The sequence below is a fragment of the Papaver somniferum genome, chromosome 9 (assembly GCF_003573695.1).
Source record: "Papaver somniferum cultivar HN1 chromosome 9, ASM357369v1, whole genome shotgun sequence".
NCBI lineage: Eukaryota > Viridiplantae > Streptophyta > Magnoliopsida > Ranunculales > Papaveraceae > Papaver > Papaver somniferum.
The window spans coordinates 10704941-10723522 of NC_039366.1; the positions used below are offsets into that span (position 1 = coordinate 10704941).

Below are 18582 nucleotides of genomic sequence, written 5' to 3' on the forward strand. Positions count from 1 at the left end.
ATTTTCACAGTCTGTAATATTTACTTTACTTATTTCTGATAAGAGTAATCTGGTCATTTTCATAGTCTCCGAATATTTATTACACCTATTTCCAGTAAGGGTAAAATAATAATTTTCATAGCATGTAATATTTACTTTACTTATTTTTGATAAGGTAGTTTGGTCATTTCATATTCTCCATGATATTTATTGCACTTATATCTAGTAAGGGTAATATGGTCATTATCACAGTAAGGGTAATATGGTCTTTTGAAAATGTGTAATATTTCCTTTACTTATTTCCGATAAGGTAGTCTGGTCATTTTCACAGTCTCCATAATATTTATTGCACTTATTTTCAGTAAGGGTAAAATGGTCATTTTTACAGTCTGTAATATTTACTTTACTTATTTCTGATAAGGGTAGTCTGGTCATTTTCACAGTTTCCATAATATTTATTGCACTAATTTCCATTAAGGGTAATATGGTCATTTTCATAGTCTGTAATATTTACTTCACTTATTTCTGATAAGGGTAGTCTGGTCATTTTCACAGTCTGCGTAATATTTTATTGCACTTTTTTCCATTAAGGGTAATATGGTCATTTTAACAGTCTGTAATATTTATTTTACTTATTTCCGATAAGGGTAGTCTGGTCATTTTCACAATCTTCGGAATTTTTATTGCACTTATTCTGATAAGGGTAGTCTGGTAATTTTCACCGTCTTCGGAAGAAGCAGATATATCAAAGTCAAATTTCTATAAAGTCATGACTTGTTGACTTGGTCTTGATCATGTTTTCTAATATTAAGAAAATTAAAAAGAAAAAGAAAAATGCATTTTGATTTATAAAAATGAAATATAATTGTTAGTTTGTACAAATGTGGGAAAATTAGTGATAAGTAAAATTCAAAGTTTTATAATTTTGGGGTTGTTTTAGATGTAGTGAAACATTTGGGTGGAATCATCACTTTGAATTATAATTGTGACTGTCTATAAATTGTCAACAAATATTATTGTGACTAATAAAAGAATTTAATATTATCACGAATAGAAAATTTAATAACAGTTATAACTGTTGCAGGACTTATCACAGGTGTATCTGTGACTGAAAAATAAACTGTGACAGATTGCACTGTTACAAAATCCTGGTTTTGGTGTAGTGGATTGAATATTCAGATCACTTATAAAATAGATGGAAACCTAACAACAACACTTCTTGAAACCTAAACTCACTTTCTCTCTCTTTCAATCTCTCTTACAAGACTTTTCCTAGAATACTCACAGAAACAATGACTCTCTCCTTTAAATAGGATTTTACATAGTGGATGACAGCTAAGAATCCCTTTATTTTCGGGATTACTGTGCGACATATTCGCTCATATACAATCGTTCATCTTCGCATAATTTACTTCTTCGCATAATTCTTGACACTTTACCCGTGACTTTGCTGACATCATCTGACGTGTCATCTCAATTTGTTGTGTGCGATGTTCCTCGTGTATGTTATGTTCTTCTCTTCGCGTAGTTATTAAAGTGTGTGATATTTAACTCCTACATTTGCCTCTTCTCATGTCGCTTATTCTTCAAAGTGAGTGATATGAGAAATTCTCCATTTACAAATCGCACATGTCTATCTTTTTCCATTTTATTTTGTAGACAATTATCCGGATTTCAAGCTCCTCTCTACACGTGTCGATTTTCTTCCTTTTTACCGGCTTGAACCGTCTTCAACCGGTTACCTCTTTTCACCTATTTAAGGGTTTGTCCACAAGATTTTCTTCCTTATTCATCATTCATCTTCTCTCTCTTGTTGCTATCCATCTTCATCTGCTACTTCCCATTTCTGTTGTTGTTATTGATTTCTTCTGCTATTGTTCTTCTACCATGAACCCTGAATCAAGGTTCGTTTCTTTTCTTCATGATGATTACGGATATTAATCATTATTTATTATTATTTTTTTTTATATATGGTCTAGTTCCCATACTTTCGCAGAAAAAGCTCTACCAGCAGTGCTCTTCGAATTATGCAAAGACCCAACTCCTCTTCAAGTGAAAATAAAGAATCGCAAAAGAAGAAACCAAGCACTGATAATGAACCTCAAAATAAGGAATCTCACAAGAGGAAGACTTCGCACAATAAAGAAGTAAGAAATATCCAATTATCTTAAAACAATATTGTTGCCTCTATTTCTTATTTATTTTATTTTCGCAGGCTTCTGATGCTTAGATGGTTGATGGTAAGAAGCAGAAAGTTAAAAGGTCTCGCAAACCCATACCACTCTCTTCAAACCTTTCTATTTTAGATTTTAGCGTTATAGATGTTGTTCCTGTATCCACAGTTCAACCTTCGCATACTAATCCTCCTATCACTGCAACAATAAGTCAAACTCTTGAAAAAGATGTTTCTGTTACCCATATATCTCCCCATAGTTCTGAGAAGAATGTTCCTGCTACTCCTTCACCAACAAATCTTCCTATGGATGAGAATGCTTATGTTACATATGAAGAACATTTTAAAGATTCTCCTGTGAATAAAGGGAATCAAGTGCGCAGTTTCCTGCTGGGATCAGAGGCGTAGGAGTACAACTGTACCTTGTATCAGTGGGAGATTGGTAGGGGTTCAACTATAGATCAGTCTGAAGTTAGCTTGGAGTAGGCTAGTGTCTGTAGCGGCTTAATACAGTGTGTATTCAATCTGGACTAGGTCCCGGGATTTTTCTACATTTGCGGTTTCCTCGTTAACAAAACTTCTGGTGTCTGTGTTATTTCTTTTCCGCATTATATTTTATATGACAGAAATAATACAAGTTGTGCGTTCGTGGTCATCAACTTCTATAATCCAACTTTTGGTTGTTGATTGTAGTTGATTGATCCTTGGACATTGGTCTTTGATGCCGTCCAAGTTATCTCTCTTTGATAAAGACTCTCTATTGATTTTAGCTTGAGTAGAAACAAATCGAGAGATTGAGATAATAACTCCTTGAGATACTTTTTATCTAGATTGAGTCTGATTGTCTAGTTGATTCTCTAGTAAAGTATTTCGGATTAGTCCATACAGATTTCTAAGATAAATATTGGGTGGTGTTGTTAGACCCCCGCTTTTTCACAATTAACTTAGACTCGTGCAACGCACGGGCAAGACACTAGTTTAATGTAATACCGATATCAATAATGGATTTAGAGAACTACTAAGGGAAAAGACAGTAGAAAAATTAATAAAAGCTAAAAGTAGTGATTAAATCCGTTGGACTAGTTAGGATTCAGGAATCTTCAAAATAATATTTACCATAGGATTATAGACACTAACTAAAGATAGTGATTAAATCCGTATTTATCAAGGATTAGTTATGGTTTTAGTTGACTAAAACTCTGGTCCCAATGTAATTAGCGACCAAGCCTGCATTAATATAAAGCTTTTAAGGGTAGTAAGGGAAACAAAATACTAAAGATTTACTCTCAACTAATTACCGTAGTTTCAGGACAAAGTTATAAAATCAATGCATAAAATTAGTTATTTACTGATCCCTAGTTTAGTTAATGAAGTTTCTGTTGTAAAAGAAAAAAAAAACACGCAATATATTTCCATTTTTTTGAACGCTTTTTTGGGCACTAGCCCATTTTGGTGGGGAACTACCCATTAATTTGGGGGTGGATATTTTGAAATAATCCAGCCACCCCTTATCTTTCGTTTTTATTAATTCCCAAAAAACCCTTATTAATTAAAACAGTATTAATGTTAGTGTTAGTGTAATGATTAATTAGTTGTTAGTGAGTTATTAATAGGGTATTTTTATTAGAATCAGAATAATTTAGAGAGAAGAAGAAGAGAAGACGAAGGAAAATAGGGTTCCACCCAAAAAATCTTTTTTTGAGTTTTCTAAATATGATACGAGTGATTCATGTGATGATAACTCCTCCTCAGAATCAGAACCTCCTTCATCTCCTAGAGTATTTGTCAATACTTCTAACGATCCGGGTATGCGTTATTTGTTAGATGATTAATGTTATTTTCCCCAAACTCAAGCAAACGACTCAAATGATGAATTTAATCAGCCACAACCAGAAGATGAGGATATGGGTACTCAGGTATGGCTCAAATTTAGTTAATGTAGCTTGAAATGTGCAAAAAGATGGCCAAAATGGAAATTTTAGTAAAAAGTTTCGGATAGGTCAAGTTGGTTCGGCTACCAGATATGCAATGCGATGTAACCGAACTCCTTTGTGTGTTCAGTTCGGTAACTTAACGTATCAGACGTAGGTAACCGAACTACATTTTAATGGAGGTTTTTGAGAGTTCGGTTACATTTTTCCAGATAACATTGTCGAACTAATAGTATAGAGTAGATAGAGAACAGTTCGGTTTTGTCTAGTATACTATATGGGTTGGCGAACTTTTTCGTAGAAAATTTTTCATGCCAGTTCGGCAAGCTCGTAAAACATATCAAGTGACTAGAAAACCGAACTTTAAGTTCGGTAATGTCGATAAATTTGTTTCATTGTCGAACTTGTAGGAGTTTCTTGTTTTTGGTTGTCATTGACGTTGTCCTATTTATCGTAGGTTGAATGTGATCAAATACCAATGGAAAATCAACCTTCCCCAGTTGAAATTTTGTACGAGGACACATCCCATCACTACATGAATGACTTGGTATTCAATGATCCGGCAGACGCAAAGAGTTGGGCTAGACAACATGCATAAAAACAAATGTGCGTATTAGTTTTAAATTGGAATGAATCAAAAACTCGTTTTGAAATGGTTTGTGAGAGAAGCGATGATCCCTACAGATGCCACAAGAGGAAGGGTTATGTTTATAATGGAAAGACAAATAGGAAGAACGAAACTTTCTCAAAGAAGATTAAATGCCCGTTCAAGCTATCATTTAATCACAAAAAAGATTTGAATGGATGGGTTCTCTACAGGGTTATGGAAGGTAGTCATAACCAACCGCGTCCGGAGCATCTTGAAGGACATTTCATGGCGGCAAAGCTAACTCCGGAAGAAATGAACAAGGTGCGGAAAATGAGGAAAATGGGTCTTTCACCGGTTCAAATTCTCCAAATACTAAAGGAAGATAACAAGGATAACCACTCGTCTTTATCCACCATTTACAATGCAATTGAGACAATTAAAAGGAAGGAATGGAGAGATAGACAAGTGATGCAACAATTGTTTTTCTTGGCCAAAGAGAATGACTACGCGGTTCAAAAGGATGTGGATACGGATGGAGGGATAACCCAACTCTTCATTGCGCATCCGACGAGTGTTCAATTGGCTCAATGTTTTCATGAAGTTCTAATAATGGATTCCACTTATAAGACGAACAAGTACGAGATGCCATTGTTTAATATTGTTGGGTGTACTTCGACAAGGTCACCGTTTACCGTTGCGTTTTTTTTCTTAAGCGACGAGCAAGAACCTAGTTACATTTGGGCACTTCAACAAGTAAAGCCAATCTTCCGAGGCGATGATATTCCCGGGGTTATAGTGACCGACAATGAAGTCGCATTGATGAATGCAATATAGGTAGTGTGTTAATTATCCCATAATATGCTTTGTACGTTTCATATATGGTGTAATTTGATCCATAAGTGCAAGCCAATAATATGTCCACCTAAGAAAAATCTATATGATGCGGTTAAAAATATACCGGAAGATAAACAAGTGCATGCAAAAGAGAAAGTTGAAAATGAATACGAACTAAAGTACGCTAAATGGGTTGCTTTTAATGGTGAATGGGAGTCGGTTTATTGGTTTCTTACCGAGGAAGAGTATCATCTAAATCTTGCGGAGTTTATCGCGCATTGGGATACTCCCGATTACCCCGATATTGTATCGTATGTTCTTCGTCAATGGTTGACACCGCACAAAGAGAGGTTTGTTTATGCCTATACGAACCATTATAAACACTTGGGAAATAAAGTAACAAGTTTGTTAGAGTCGTCAATGGTTGACACCAACAAAAAGCCGCATATTCAAAATAAGGGGAAAATATGCTAGTTAAAATTTGTTCAAGGGATTCATGACAACGTATCTCGACAATGTATGAAGTTTTTGATTATAGAAGTCCAGTTGATTGAAAAATAGGAAACCAAGCCGGATGAGGTGTGTGTTTGTAACATGAAGAAGTCCATGGGAATCTCTTGTAGACATATGATACTCAACTATGAGCATGGCGTAATCTCTTTAAGCGATGTTGATCCGTTCTGGAAGCATCTAAGTTTTATCCCTCCTCCAAAGAGAGAAGAAGCCGGAGAAGAGTTTGGTGATAAGTGGACCAGCGCAAAGTACTTGGAGGAGTCTAAGAAACGGGGTAGGAGTATTGCGGAAAAAGGAGAAACAAGTGAGCGAGATTTGAAGAAAAAGGGTATGATGTGTCCATCACCACCAAGCCAACTAACTCATATGCCACCTACTCAACCATCTTCCCAAGACGTGAAGCTTAAGGATACAATGTGCCCCATACAAGAAAAGTCTCATCCAATGGATGGTAAACGAACGTATAAGAATAAACACTACTTGGAAAATTTACCTCTATACATTAGAGAATTCGTTATATCCACCGACGATGTTCACCCGGATGGTAATTGTGGTTTTCATGTTGTCGTACAACAACTAGGGCCTTTCATCGAAGGTGACAAGCGAAATGGTGGGTGCCCAATCACTCATGTAAGGAAAACGTTGTTCAGGAAACTTAGGAAGAATCCGGCCTTTTACAAGACAACGTTGTCCGGGGAGGGAAGTACCAACGAGCAATTTGTTAGGTTTCAAAGTCGTCTTCATGGGGGCTATCCGGTCACAATGGATTATTGGATGAGCATGCCGATATGTGGACACTTGATAACCGATGCATTCAATTGTGTGGTTCATTATTTCTCAATACATGTTAGTTTCACATACACCCCAAAAACAACGGTATGTGTGGAACAACTCAAACGAAGGAGATGTGTGATTGTGTTGATCGACAACAACCACTTTATAGGCCTCCGTTTAGAACCCGATTGTCCATTTCCTCCTATATGTGGAACTTCTTATTGGCCTTCATTCAACCCTGATATAATGTTGGGTTGGTGTATTATGTATGAGCATAACATGGAGATGTGGAAAGCTTTGAAGAAGTCGGACGAAATTGTACATGAAGGTGTTGTTTCACTTGAAGATGATTAAAAATGACACTTGTGATGGTATTAAGCATGCTTATGAATCATGTACTATGTTTTTTGAAGTCTAATTTTGAGTTGACATATACTAGTTCGGTTTGCATTATATTATACGACTTTGCCGAACTTTGTTTATAGGTAGATATATATGTTATGAATTAAGTTCGGTTACCTGTAAAACTTCACCAGGTAGACGAACACTGTGTTTCTTAGGACAATTCAAATTTTAGTCAACAGAAAGTAATTCGGAAATGAGACAAACATCGCTAGAGAACCGAACTTTAAGTTCGACAATCCATTAAAAGTTGCGTGCCAACCGAACATTTTGTTCGGTTATACATTTATATAGTGTTGGAACCGAACTTTTTTTGGAAGGTATAACGAACTGAACAAACAGTAAATACACTAGAAATTATAAAACAAACCTCAAAGTGTAGTTGTGATATTTCTGAATCAATAGAGTTATTTTTCTAACCTGTGGACAACTCAAATTTTCAGTCAACAAAAAGTAGTTGGTCAATGAGAGAAATACTGCTAGAAAACTGAACTTTAAGTTCGGCAATGCATTAAAAGTTGCGAGGAAACCGAACTTTTTGTTCGGTCACCTGGTATACTTTCACAGGTTGTCGAAGTATCTGTTCGGTTTTCTGCGTTCAGTTTCAAGTTAACCGAACTGTACTCTGTAGTCAAATTTTATAGGTGTTGTAAAACAAACATTTAAACAAACACACATTTAAACAAACACAAACCCAATTAAAACAATTATAGTTGTGTAATACATACCAAACTACGAAATTGTTCAACTAATTATTCAAAACACACAAACATTTGAAATTAAATCATACGAAATCTATAAGTAAAATGTTTTTTGAAATAACAACCAAACGAAATCACTAAGGACCACTACGACGAACCGGTTTATTTCCTTTTTGACCACGATAATTTTTCTTAGGTGGAACTTCCTCATCAGTAGTGGTTTCATCTCCTCCAACGGTTTCTTCCACCACGACAACGTCGCGACTTGAACCTTCTCCTTGTTTTAGACATCTCTTCATTTGCTTCCTACGAATTTCATCCACCATTCTTTGAGATATAAGCTGCTCCCACTGGCTGTGGTACTGGGTTTGTTCCATTGGCGACATCGACTCTCCACTACGGATTATAGTCATCCATTTCTTCAACAATTGGGTACCCTTCTTCACCTATTTCCAAAATATAACCACAATTAAATATTTTTTCAACACTTTATAACAACTTTAAATATAATGAGAAGACATGTACTTACCACATTATCCCATAACTTAATAGCTTCATCTCCACAAATTGACATCTTCTTTTTAGATTTCTTAGCCTCCTTCTCCTTCAACTTATCAGAAATAGCTTGTTGTTGTCTATTTATCACAATAGGATGACTAATTTCTTAATAAAACTCCATATAATCTTCATCAGCTGCATTTACATCGGCACCACAAGGTACTAAATCACCTTGAGGTAAGTTTAACGGGTTTGGATTATTCCAATAACTTACCGTAGGAGTTGGTTGATATTTCCCATCAAAGTAATTCTCGGCGTTCTTTGTTCCTTCAACCAACAAAGTGAAATTTTCACGTTCCACGTCGGGATCCATTTGGACACAAGAAAGTTGTCTTAGTATTCTCTTTGGATTATATATTGCATAGCCCTTAGGATCCCAAATTGGTCCATAATAAGCCGTGACGGAAGAGTAACCATTCAAAACAGCTTCATCTACTTCAACATTATATAGTACGCCGTATGGGTGAAATACCACATCCTTCACCGTTAGATCATCCAATTTCTCCCCAACGAAGCCAACTGCTCTTCTTTAGACTTCTTTTGTGCGTCCAAAAACACTGATTTTCAGCTGTAGGTTCGTTATAGGGATAATTTGGATTTTCCCGAGCCAATCCCAATCCAGGGAAGTGGTCGTAGATCCAAACCTATGCGAAAAAAATAATAATTAAACCAACATATATGATATGAAAATTTCAGCGAATAATTCGATGATTAACAATGTAGAAGGTCACCTGAACAAGAGTTAAGTAACCTCCGATTTGAGTTGTCTTAATACTCGACCCTTTGTTCATCTGCTCTAAAACAAACACAAGCACACTGGTGGCCCAAGAATAGTTGTTCATCTCATCGAGATTCTCCAAAAGCTGCAAATAATGTGCATTCACTTTGTTTCTAGAAATGTCGGGGAAAATCACGGTTCCTAGATGATATAACCCAAAAGCGGTGACATGATGCCTAAGGGTATCCTCATCCATCACCAGCTTTCTCTTCTTCACTTTCTGAGCTGTCCCTTCAAATGCTTTCTTCAACTTTACAAATTTAAATTTCTTGACCTTCTTCTTTAAGGATCCATTTGCTTCTTTGGGATTATATTCATCGCCATGTTCAAGAGACTTCACAGCACGTCTAAACTCACACTGGGACCGTTTTTCACTCCATCCTAGACATTTTAGAGACAACGCTTCAAGAGCTTCATAACGCATCGATGGGTCGAAACGTTTTCTAAGACATTTACCTTCCACAGGTAGGACGGTGATGTTATTGCAATCATCGAGAGTAACTCCCATCTCGCCAAATGGAAGATGCATTATATATGTCTCGGGATAATGTCTCTCGAAATATGCGGATATGCCAACAGTATGAAAATTCACATGTCGGAGCTCAATAGCTCTCCACAACACACATTCTTTAACCTTGGCCAGAAACTCGGGACACTCCTTGGACAGATCCCAAGCGACCTCCTTTTGACGATGAATAAGACGAATTGCATCATTATGATCATACGAAAAGAACATAAAACTATTAATACTTAATGAAACATGTCCAAAAACAATAAATAGTTTTGTTAGTTGAGAATACCTTTGTCCCATAGATATTCGCATCCCATGAATGTGTGTAGCCAAACAAAGTTTTCCCTCCATCGACTGGAGTACCATAAGTTGGGCTCACTAGTGACAAACACAAGTCATGATGTGGAATGTGCGAGTATCTAGCACTAGGCGGCTTCGTCTTCACTTTCTCTTTGACAGGAACAATTGCTTTCTCTTCACCCACTTCCTCCTCTTCATACTCTTCTCCCTCTTCATCCTATTCTCCATCCTCCTGTTCTTCCTCATACTCCTCTTCCTATTGTACTTCCCCATCTTTGCCCTCTCCTTATTCTTATCCTTGTCCTTATAAACCTTGTCCTTGGTCTTCTTCCTCCACAACTTCATTTCCTTGGTCTTGATATCCTTCCTCTTCATCATCATCATTTTTTTCTATATTTTCCATCACCTCTTGATTGTCACCTTGGATTACGTTACGAACATTCTCTTAGTTCACTTCTTTTAAAGACCCCCCTCCATCACCTCCATGTTTAGCATTTTTAGCACCACGGTTTCGGAAATCCAAATGTATTATCCCCGACGGGTGGGGGTTCTCAAATCTTCATCTAAATTTAGATTAGATCTTTTTCCTTTTTTCCTAATGAACGAAAACTACATTATTAGATAAACAAAATATTTTGTTATCATATAAAAATTAAAAATGGGGTTACATCATACATAAAATGTCACCAGTAAAAAGTTCGGTTATCTAGTATGTAAGTGTTGAAAAAACCGAACTAGTCGATCGGTAACCTGGTGAAAGTATGTAAGTAACCGAACTACATGTTAGGGGTTGACAGACTAAAGTTCGGTTTCCCATAGAAACTGCGAGGTAAACGAACTGTATAATAACAAAATTCGGTTATCTATATCAAAATATCGATTCAACCGAACTCCAATTTTCAAATCCATAGAAAGAGTTCGGTTACGCAGATTATTCTTGTCCGCTTACCGAACTCAACAGTTCGGTTACCAAAAAATTATTATAGTTTGCGACATTGCCGAAGTGTTCTTTAAATAGGCAGTTCAGTTATCCAAAAACTAGGGTTTTCAAAAATCTCCTAGCCGAAAACCATTTTCAGTGGGTTTTGATGATTTCTTCGAACAAAAACAAATTAAAAGGAATGGGCATGAAAGAAATTACCCGCGGATTTGCATTTCATTTGAATCGGACTTCTTTGTTGCGGTTGGATCATTGATTTTGCCTCTAAATGGTTCTTCAAGTTCTTTAAATTTTAGAAATTCTTTGGGGAGATTCACTATATGGGGGAGTCCCGGACTCAATCCTGAAAGTCTGGATGTGTGCTTGGTACGCATTGCTTATAAGGATGGATTAATCGATGGTGAATTTTTTTCGAATCGACGATTAATGTCGATGTTCACGAAGAAAAGGAATAGAGGAGAAGAAGAAGAAGATGAAGAAGAAAAACAGTTTCTTCTTTTGAAACTGATTAAAGAAATCAGTTGTTTAGGTTTTATTAGTGGATTAGACTAGTGGGTTAGATTACGAGAAGATTAGTGGGTTATTAGGAACCTTAATTAAGATAAGGGTAGATTAGTCTTCACCAATCATTTTGGACACACCTTAAATTTAGGGAGGACAAGTGAATCACAAAGTAGTCCCCCACCGAAATGGGCTAGTGCCCAAAAAATCGTTCTTTTTTTGGGGTGGTGTTGGGCTTTTAACCCACTAACTCCGTTTTTTTGGGCCTTGGCTTACATCTTAAACCCAACAAGTGTAAGAAACAGCTGGTAGATGCTAGAGAGTTCATTTTGAGAGTTAAAACCCTAGAGCGACATCACATCAGATCAAATTTTTCAGTTTTCACCTCCAAATTCCCGCTCCCTCTTCACTCCAAATCTCTAACAGCAGTTCTGGTATTTTTAATTTTCTTTCCATGGTCTGTCTAATTAGAAATTTGAAGATTTAAGGATTTTCTTGAGCTACTCGTATTATCAGGGACAGGAATCGTGAGTTTCTGCAAATCATACAAACTGTAAATCAAAGTGCATCATTGATGGAGGTTAAAGATTGGGAAGCGTCTTCTGACGGAACACAAGATTTAGAGGTTGATTTACAAGACAGTGATGAAGATGAACTTCTTTCTATGTCTGGTTCCATACCTAAATTTCAGATTAGGTATGAAATTTTTATTAAGATTCAATTTTTGAAAATCTTGAAATTGCTTACATTCCCTGGTCATTGGTTTGTTTTAATTCTTAATTTCTTTAGGAAAGTTAAATCGAAGGCTCGCTGGGATTTGGATATGAAAATGGCGGAGGTGTTAGAGAAGAAAGGTAGATGTTGGGCTACAACAGGAATAATTCGAAACAGTAACACTTATTTATGGATTGAGGAGACCCTGTAAGTGCATCTTATAATGTTTTTTGTTTGTGAATTGGTATGTTTTCATTGAGATGATTAGTTTAGATTAATGTGGCTGAATTGTTGTTTGCATCTTGGCATGTTATTATAAAAGTAATTAGAAGTTGTATTTGTGGATAATGCGACGAGGTGTAGAATTATAAGAAGTTGTATTTGGCTGAATTATAAGATCAAATCGATTCAACATGTTTTTGCTAAATGTGGACACCATTTTTCCTGTTAGATTGGTGTTTGGTGAGAGATGCTACACCCACCGCGTTTTTATCCCGCGTTTCATCCCGATAGGGGATCGGATGGATCAAAAACGGCTCTCAACATTTGGATTAGAAAAAGGTAAAGGTGGGTCCCCCTCACATGTGTCTTGCGGGATTAGCCTCGGGTTTTTGTGTCGGTCAATCTATCATTTTCGGTGTTTGGTTGGCTAGGATAGAACCGGAATGTGATTTTCCTGTTGTATCAACTATTTCATAGGATGAGAATCATAAACCTGCTTATCTTCTGGGTTTAGTATTCCCTCTTATTAGGGGAACCTAAATAGTCGAGGGAAACAATGTCTCTCCTAAACTTGCTAACCAAATGTGACTATGGAATAGCGTTCCAGGGAATATGATTCCATACCTGTGAGCCAAACGTGGTCTAAGAGTTTGTTTGGTTCGAGGGTATGAAATCACTTTCCTGGAATGTCATCCCATTCCTGTGTTTGGTGATTGGATATTGAAATGTATTTCCGTGATTTGGGTTTCACTAAATTTAGGATACTCCTTATCCCATGGACGAAGGTGGGTTTGTTGAAATTGCTGGGGGTAAAGTCGATACTGTTAGCAATTATTGTAAGAAAAATCAATGATCTGTTCACCTGGCTTTTGATTCAAGTCATGGAGTGATGGTTCCGTGAGTTATAAAGTATGCGAGGATGATGTATGCGATGAGGGGAATTATCATACGCCAAAGCCATCCCCATTATCATCTATATGTAGGTTAAGTGTGTATGCATGCTTGTGAATTCATTGTGATATTGTTGCTGTCTCGGTGATCATTAGATTATTCCTTGTATATGACTGGTAACCAAGGTTTTGAATGTCAATTTACAGTGACCTGTTCGTGATATGGAAGATTCTCACTGAAATAACGTCATCCTTCCTATCTTGTGGGTTTAGTATGCCCTCATTTAGGAGAACCTAAAACGTCGGGGAAAATAATTCTTTCTCTAAACATGAGTATTAAACATAGAGATGGAACCACGTTCCACGGAATGCTATCTCATTCCCCCAACCAAACATACTTAAAGTGTGTTTGTTTGGCGGGCATGGAAATGCTTACCTGGGAATAAAGATTCCATTAATATGTCTTGGAAGTGGTTTCAGAGAGGAATGAACTTTGGATTTTAGGTTCCTCAAAATGAGGGATAGTAGTCATCATAGTACTGAGAGTAAAGCGTTATAATCACTTGAATACGATGCTGGTTGACATGGTGTTCAAAGGAAATTAGTCCCTGGTTGACATGGTGTTCTGGAATGTCATCCCATTCCTGTGTTTGGTAATTGGATTGAGAGTTTATTTCCCTTAGGTTTCACTAAATTGGGGTACTCCTGATCCCATGGAGGAAGGTGGGTTTGTCGACAATGCTGGGAGTAAAGTCGATATTGTTAGCAACTATGGTAGGAATAATCAATGATTGAATATATCAACAGTATGTATAGATAAACGCCTGGGTATCTACAACCTTGTCTGTAAGTGAAATTTTTGTTTAGTAAGATCTTTGTCTACTATCGGCCATTCATAGTGTGTTTTTAAACTCTTATTGCTAATTCGGCGAATGTTCTCTTTCCCATGTCAATTTGCCTCTCCAGAAATCAACTCCTTTTAAGACTTTAAATCATCACATGTAGATAGCATATCTACGGTGAACTTTATGATCCCCTGGCTTTTGATTCAAGTCATGGAGTTTTTCTTTTGTGAGTTATAATGTATGCGATGAGGAGAATTATCATATCATGAAGTCATCCCCTTTATCATCTACACGTAGGTTAAGTGTGTATGTGTGCTAGTGAAATCACTTGCTTATTGTTGCTGTCTTGGTGATCATTGGATTATTTCCTTGTATATGACTGGCAACCAAGGTTTTGAATGTCGATCTACAGTGACCTGTTTGTCATATGGATGATTCTCACTGAAAATCACATCATCCTTCCTATCTCGTGGGTTTAGTATACCCCCATTTAGGAGAACCTAAAACGTCATGGAAAGCAATTCTTCCTCCAAACACGAGTATTAAACATAGACGTGGAACCACATTCTGCGCAATGCTAGCCCATTCCCTCAACCAAACATACATAAAAGTGTGTTTGGTTGGTGGGAATGGAAACGCTTACATCAGAATGGCAATTCCATTCGTGTGTTTTGTAAGTGGTTTGAGAGAGGAATGAGCTTCCTGATTTTTCGTTCACTCAAAATCTGGGTGAATACTGAGAGTAAAGTGTTATAATCACTTGAGTATGATGTTGGTCAGGTTGGTGTTCGTCAACCAAGCTTACCCGAACTTTTATGACTGTGGCCACAGAAGGATTATGCAAGGTTTGAAAGTCGATTTTGGGCGAGGATGAACTGTTCTCCATATGGATCATCCTTACTAAAAAATTTCATCATTTTAAATGGTAACACCATCAAAATCAGACAGTGCCTAGCTTTTTTTAAGCAACCAACAGATTGGTAAGTCTTGATCCAGAAGTTTTAATTTGTGGTGGATTACTTTAGGATGATCCATGTTGTATGGAGTGTATTCATACCTGAAATCAGACTTTTGGCCATCTTCTTATTGGCTCATGAAATCTTATCCACGTCTTTGAATCACAGTTTTTTTTTTTCCTTTCGCTGCTCTACATCTTTAATCAACTAGTCTTTAAGACGTGATACATAGTATTACCTGAACTTGTTTGTTTGTCGTCCCTTTCCGCTTTCCTTGCATAAACTTGTTCAGGAATGACATAAAACATCATATTAGCTATACTATTTTTTCTTCAGAAGATTGGATTGGAATTTTCTGCTTTTGTTTAGTTATAGATGGATTGACATCTTGATTCAAGCCCAAATTAGTCAAATTCTAACATCGAAACTAATTCTCTGTCTGTATCTTCTCTTAGGTTCATGGCTGAACTAGGAGCATTGGTTCTTGTTAACAGTGATGATTCACTTCTTTCTTTAGGAGATATGTATGCTATGCTCACAGAACAAAAGAGCGGGTGTAGTTGGGATTCTTTTAAAGCTTATGTGCACTTAAAATCACTTGGATATATTGTTGGGCGTCATGGTGTTCAGTGGACCATGAAGAAGGACAAGCATCATGGTTCTACTCCTAGCGGTGTTGGGGACTCGAAAGACAGTAATGGAGTGTCAATATCGGGATTGGAAGAGGAGTTCTCAATCACTGACTGTCTCAGAGATATGCATATTAACAATGAAGAGAAACCAACTTTTGATGTGTATTTGCCTAACAACAAATTCAAGAAGTCTTCCCCCGGTGAACCTGATTTTGTGGTATATGGTACACTATTCATTTTCTTGATCTTTAGTCCTTGATCTATATATGTTTGAATCTGATGGTCTTGTTTTTCATTAGTATTTCGTCACTATAAGTATCATCAAAAATTTCATTCTAGAAAAAAAGACACTTCTTAACAATTTCCTAGCTGATTTTTTGGTTCTAATAAGCGTTCTTTTTATTAACTTGTGAAGGGGGGAGGATGATCCACCTTCAAAAGCAGAGATTGAAAACCTAGAAACAAGGTGTAAAGGCCCCCTTATGATCTGTCAAGTAGAATCTTGTCGGGTCAGTTTGTTTTCGTTCAATAAGGCAGAGACTGCTGTCTTGCCATGATCCACCTAATCAGCTGACTGAACGTCGTTTTGGATGATATCTTGCTGAGCCGAATACTAGCTTGAAGTTTTTCAGTGGTCTCTCTTTCTTTCGATCGATGATTCTCAGTTGAATCAAGTCAGAACAGGTCAGAGTGAACCTCCTCCAGGGGTGTGGTCATTTGTTGCATGGGCTCACCAAAAAGTTGTTCAATTGAGGTAGAACCTATCGGGTTAGCTTGGGTTTCAATGAATTCCACACCATATTTTACACATTGGTCCGATACGAAGAATAGTAAGCAAAGGGGGAGTACAGCCAATCAAAAGAACAGAACTGGTGGGCAAAGTTATTCAATATATTTTCGGGGGTTAGTCGTGGGAGAGTTCGAGAGATTTTAATGTATTTGTGTTTTCTCCTGTTAGTCGTGGGGGAGTTTGAGGGAGTCTCTCCAAATCCCCGTTAGTCGTGGGGGAGTTTAGAGGAGTCTCCTAAACTCCCTAGAAAACACCTGTTAGTCGTTGGGGAGTTTAAAAAAAGCTCTGGAACTCCCTGTTAGTCATACAACCCTACAATACTAGGGAGTTGGTTGCTTTAGGGATTTCGAAGGAGTTTTTAGTGTATTTTGGTCTCACAACAAATCTCTCAAAAGAGTAGAGATTTGGGAAGGAGTTTGGTGCGTAGAAAACCATAGGAGAAAGAAGAGGAAACGTTTTTTCCAGGTATGTTTTTTTTTCTTCTTTGATCTCCATGATTGTTTATTTTGATTGTGTATAGTTTTTTTTGTGCGTACTCTCTTTCTCGGTCAAAACCCTAATAGTGTTTTTCGTATAGATTTTTCTGAAAAACATGTTCCTGCCCTGTTTGTCGAGACGATTCTGACATACCTATAAAACTCATTCCTTTGTGATATAATTTTTATGTTAAAGAGGAGTTTCTTAGCTTTGCAACCAGACCAAATTTGTTGAATTCCATCACACAATGATTTTTGTATGATATTTTGAGTAAAGACCGTGAAATCTAAAAAATTTCTGACGACGTATTAAAGTCCTGAAAACGTGATTCCTGCCCTGTTTGTCGAGACGATTCTGACATACCTATAAAACTCATTCCTTTGTGATATAATTTTTATGTTAAAGAGGAGTTTCTTAGCTTTGCAACAAGACCAAATTTGTTGAATTCCATCACACAATGAATTTTGTATGATTTTTTGAGTAAAGACCGTGAAATCTAAAAAATTTCTGACGACGTATTCAAGTCCTGAAAACGTGATTTCTGCCCTGTTTGTGGAGATGATTCTGACATATCTATAAAACTCATTCCTTTGTGATATAATTTTTATGTTAAAGGGGAGTTTCTTAGCTTTGCAACAAGACCAAATTTGTTGAATTCCATCACACAATGATTTTTTTATGATTTTTTGAGTAAAGATTGTGAAATCTAAAATTTTCTGACGACGTATTCAAGTCCTGAAAACGTGATTTCTGCCCTGTTTGTCGAGATGATTCTGACATATCTATAAAACTCATTCCTTTGTGATATAATTTTTATGTTAAAGAGTAGTTTCTTAGCTATGCAACAAGACCAAATTTGTTGAATTCCATCACACAATGATTTTTTTATGATTTTTTGAGTAAAGATTGTGAAATCTAAAATTTTCTGACGACGTATTCAAGTCCTGAAAACGTGATTTCTGCCTTGTTCGTCGAGATGATTCTGACATATCTATAAAACTCATTCCTTTGCGATATAATTTTTATGTTAAATAGGAGTTTCTTAGCTTTGCAACAAGACCAAATTTGTTGAATTCCATCACACAATGATTTTTTTATGATTTTTTGAGTAAAGATTGTGAAATCTAAAATTTTCTGACGACGTATTCAAGTCCTGAAAACGTGATTTCTGCCCTGTTTGTCGAGATGATTCTGACATATCTATAAAACTCATTCCTTTGCGATATAATTTTTATGTTAAAGAGGAGTTTCTTAGCTTTGCAACAAGACCAAATTTGTTGAATTCCATCACACAATAATTTTGTATGGACAGTTAGTAAAAACTTCAACAGGATGTTGCGAGCTTTAAATGCTATAGCTCCGAGGATGATGGCTAAGCCAACAAGTGCAATTCCATTTAAAATTCGTGAGAGTACACGATTGTATCCTTACTTTAAGGATTGCATTGGAGCTATGGACGGCACACATATCCCAGCAATGGTAGAGAAAAGAAATGCAGCCGTTTATCGGAATCGACATGGAATTACATCTCAAAATGTGTTAGCGGTTTGCAACTTCGACTTGGAGTTCATA

General features: G+C 36.7%; 1 protein-coding gene across 3 annotated transcripts; it reads left to right on the plus strand.

The window, feature by feature from the left end:
• The first annotated feature begins 11813 nt into the window (after window positions 1-11813).
• LOC113309411 lies at window positions 11814-16723 on the plus strand. Of its 3 annotated transcripts, none has more exons than XM_026557843.1 (4): window positions 11814-12180; window positions 12279-12405; window positions 15567-15967; window positions 16159-16723. In XM_026557843.1, exons 1-4 carry the CDS (start codon window positions 12129-12131, stop codon window positions 16200-16202), a joined length of 624 nt encoding a protein of 207 aa, XP_026413628.1. In that variant the 5' UTR covers window positions 11814-12128; the 3' UTR covers window positions 16203-16723. The 3 variants fall into 3 exon arrangements, with proteins under 3 accessions (XP_026413628.1, XP_026413626.1, XP_026413627.1); XM_026557841.1 differs by having other exon boundaries at window positions 12274-12405; window positions 16159-16708; XM_026557842.1 differs by having other exon boundaries at window positions 12274-12405; window positions 15567-15960; window positions 16159-16708.
• The last annotated feature ends 1859 nt before the right edge of the window (window positions 16724-18582 follow it).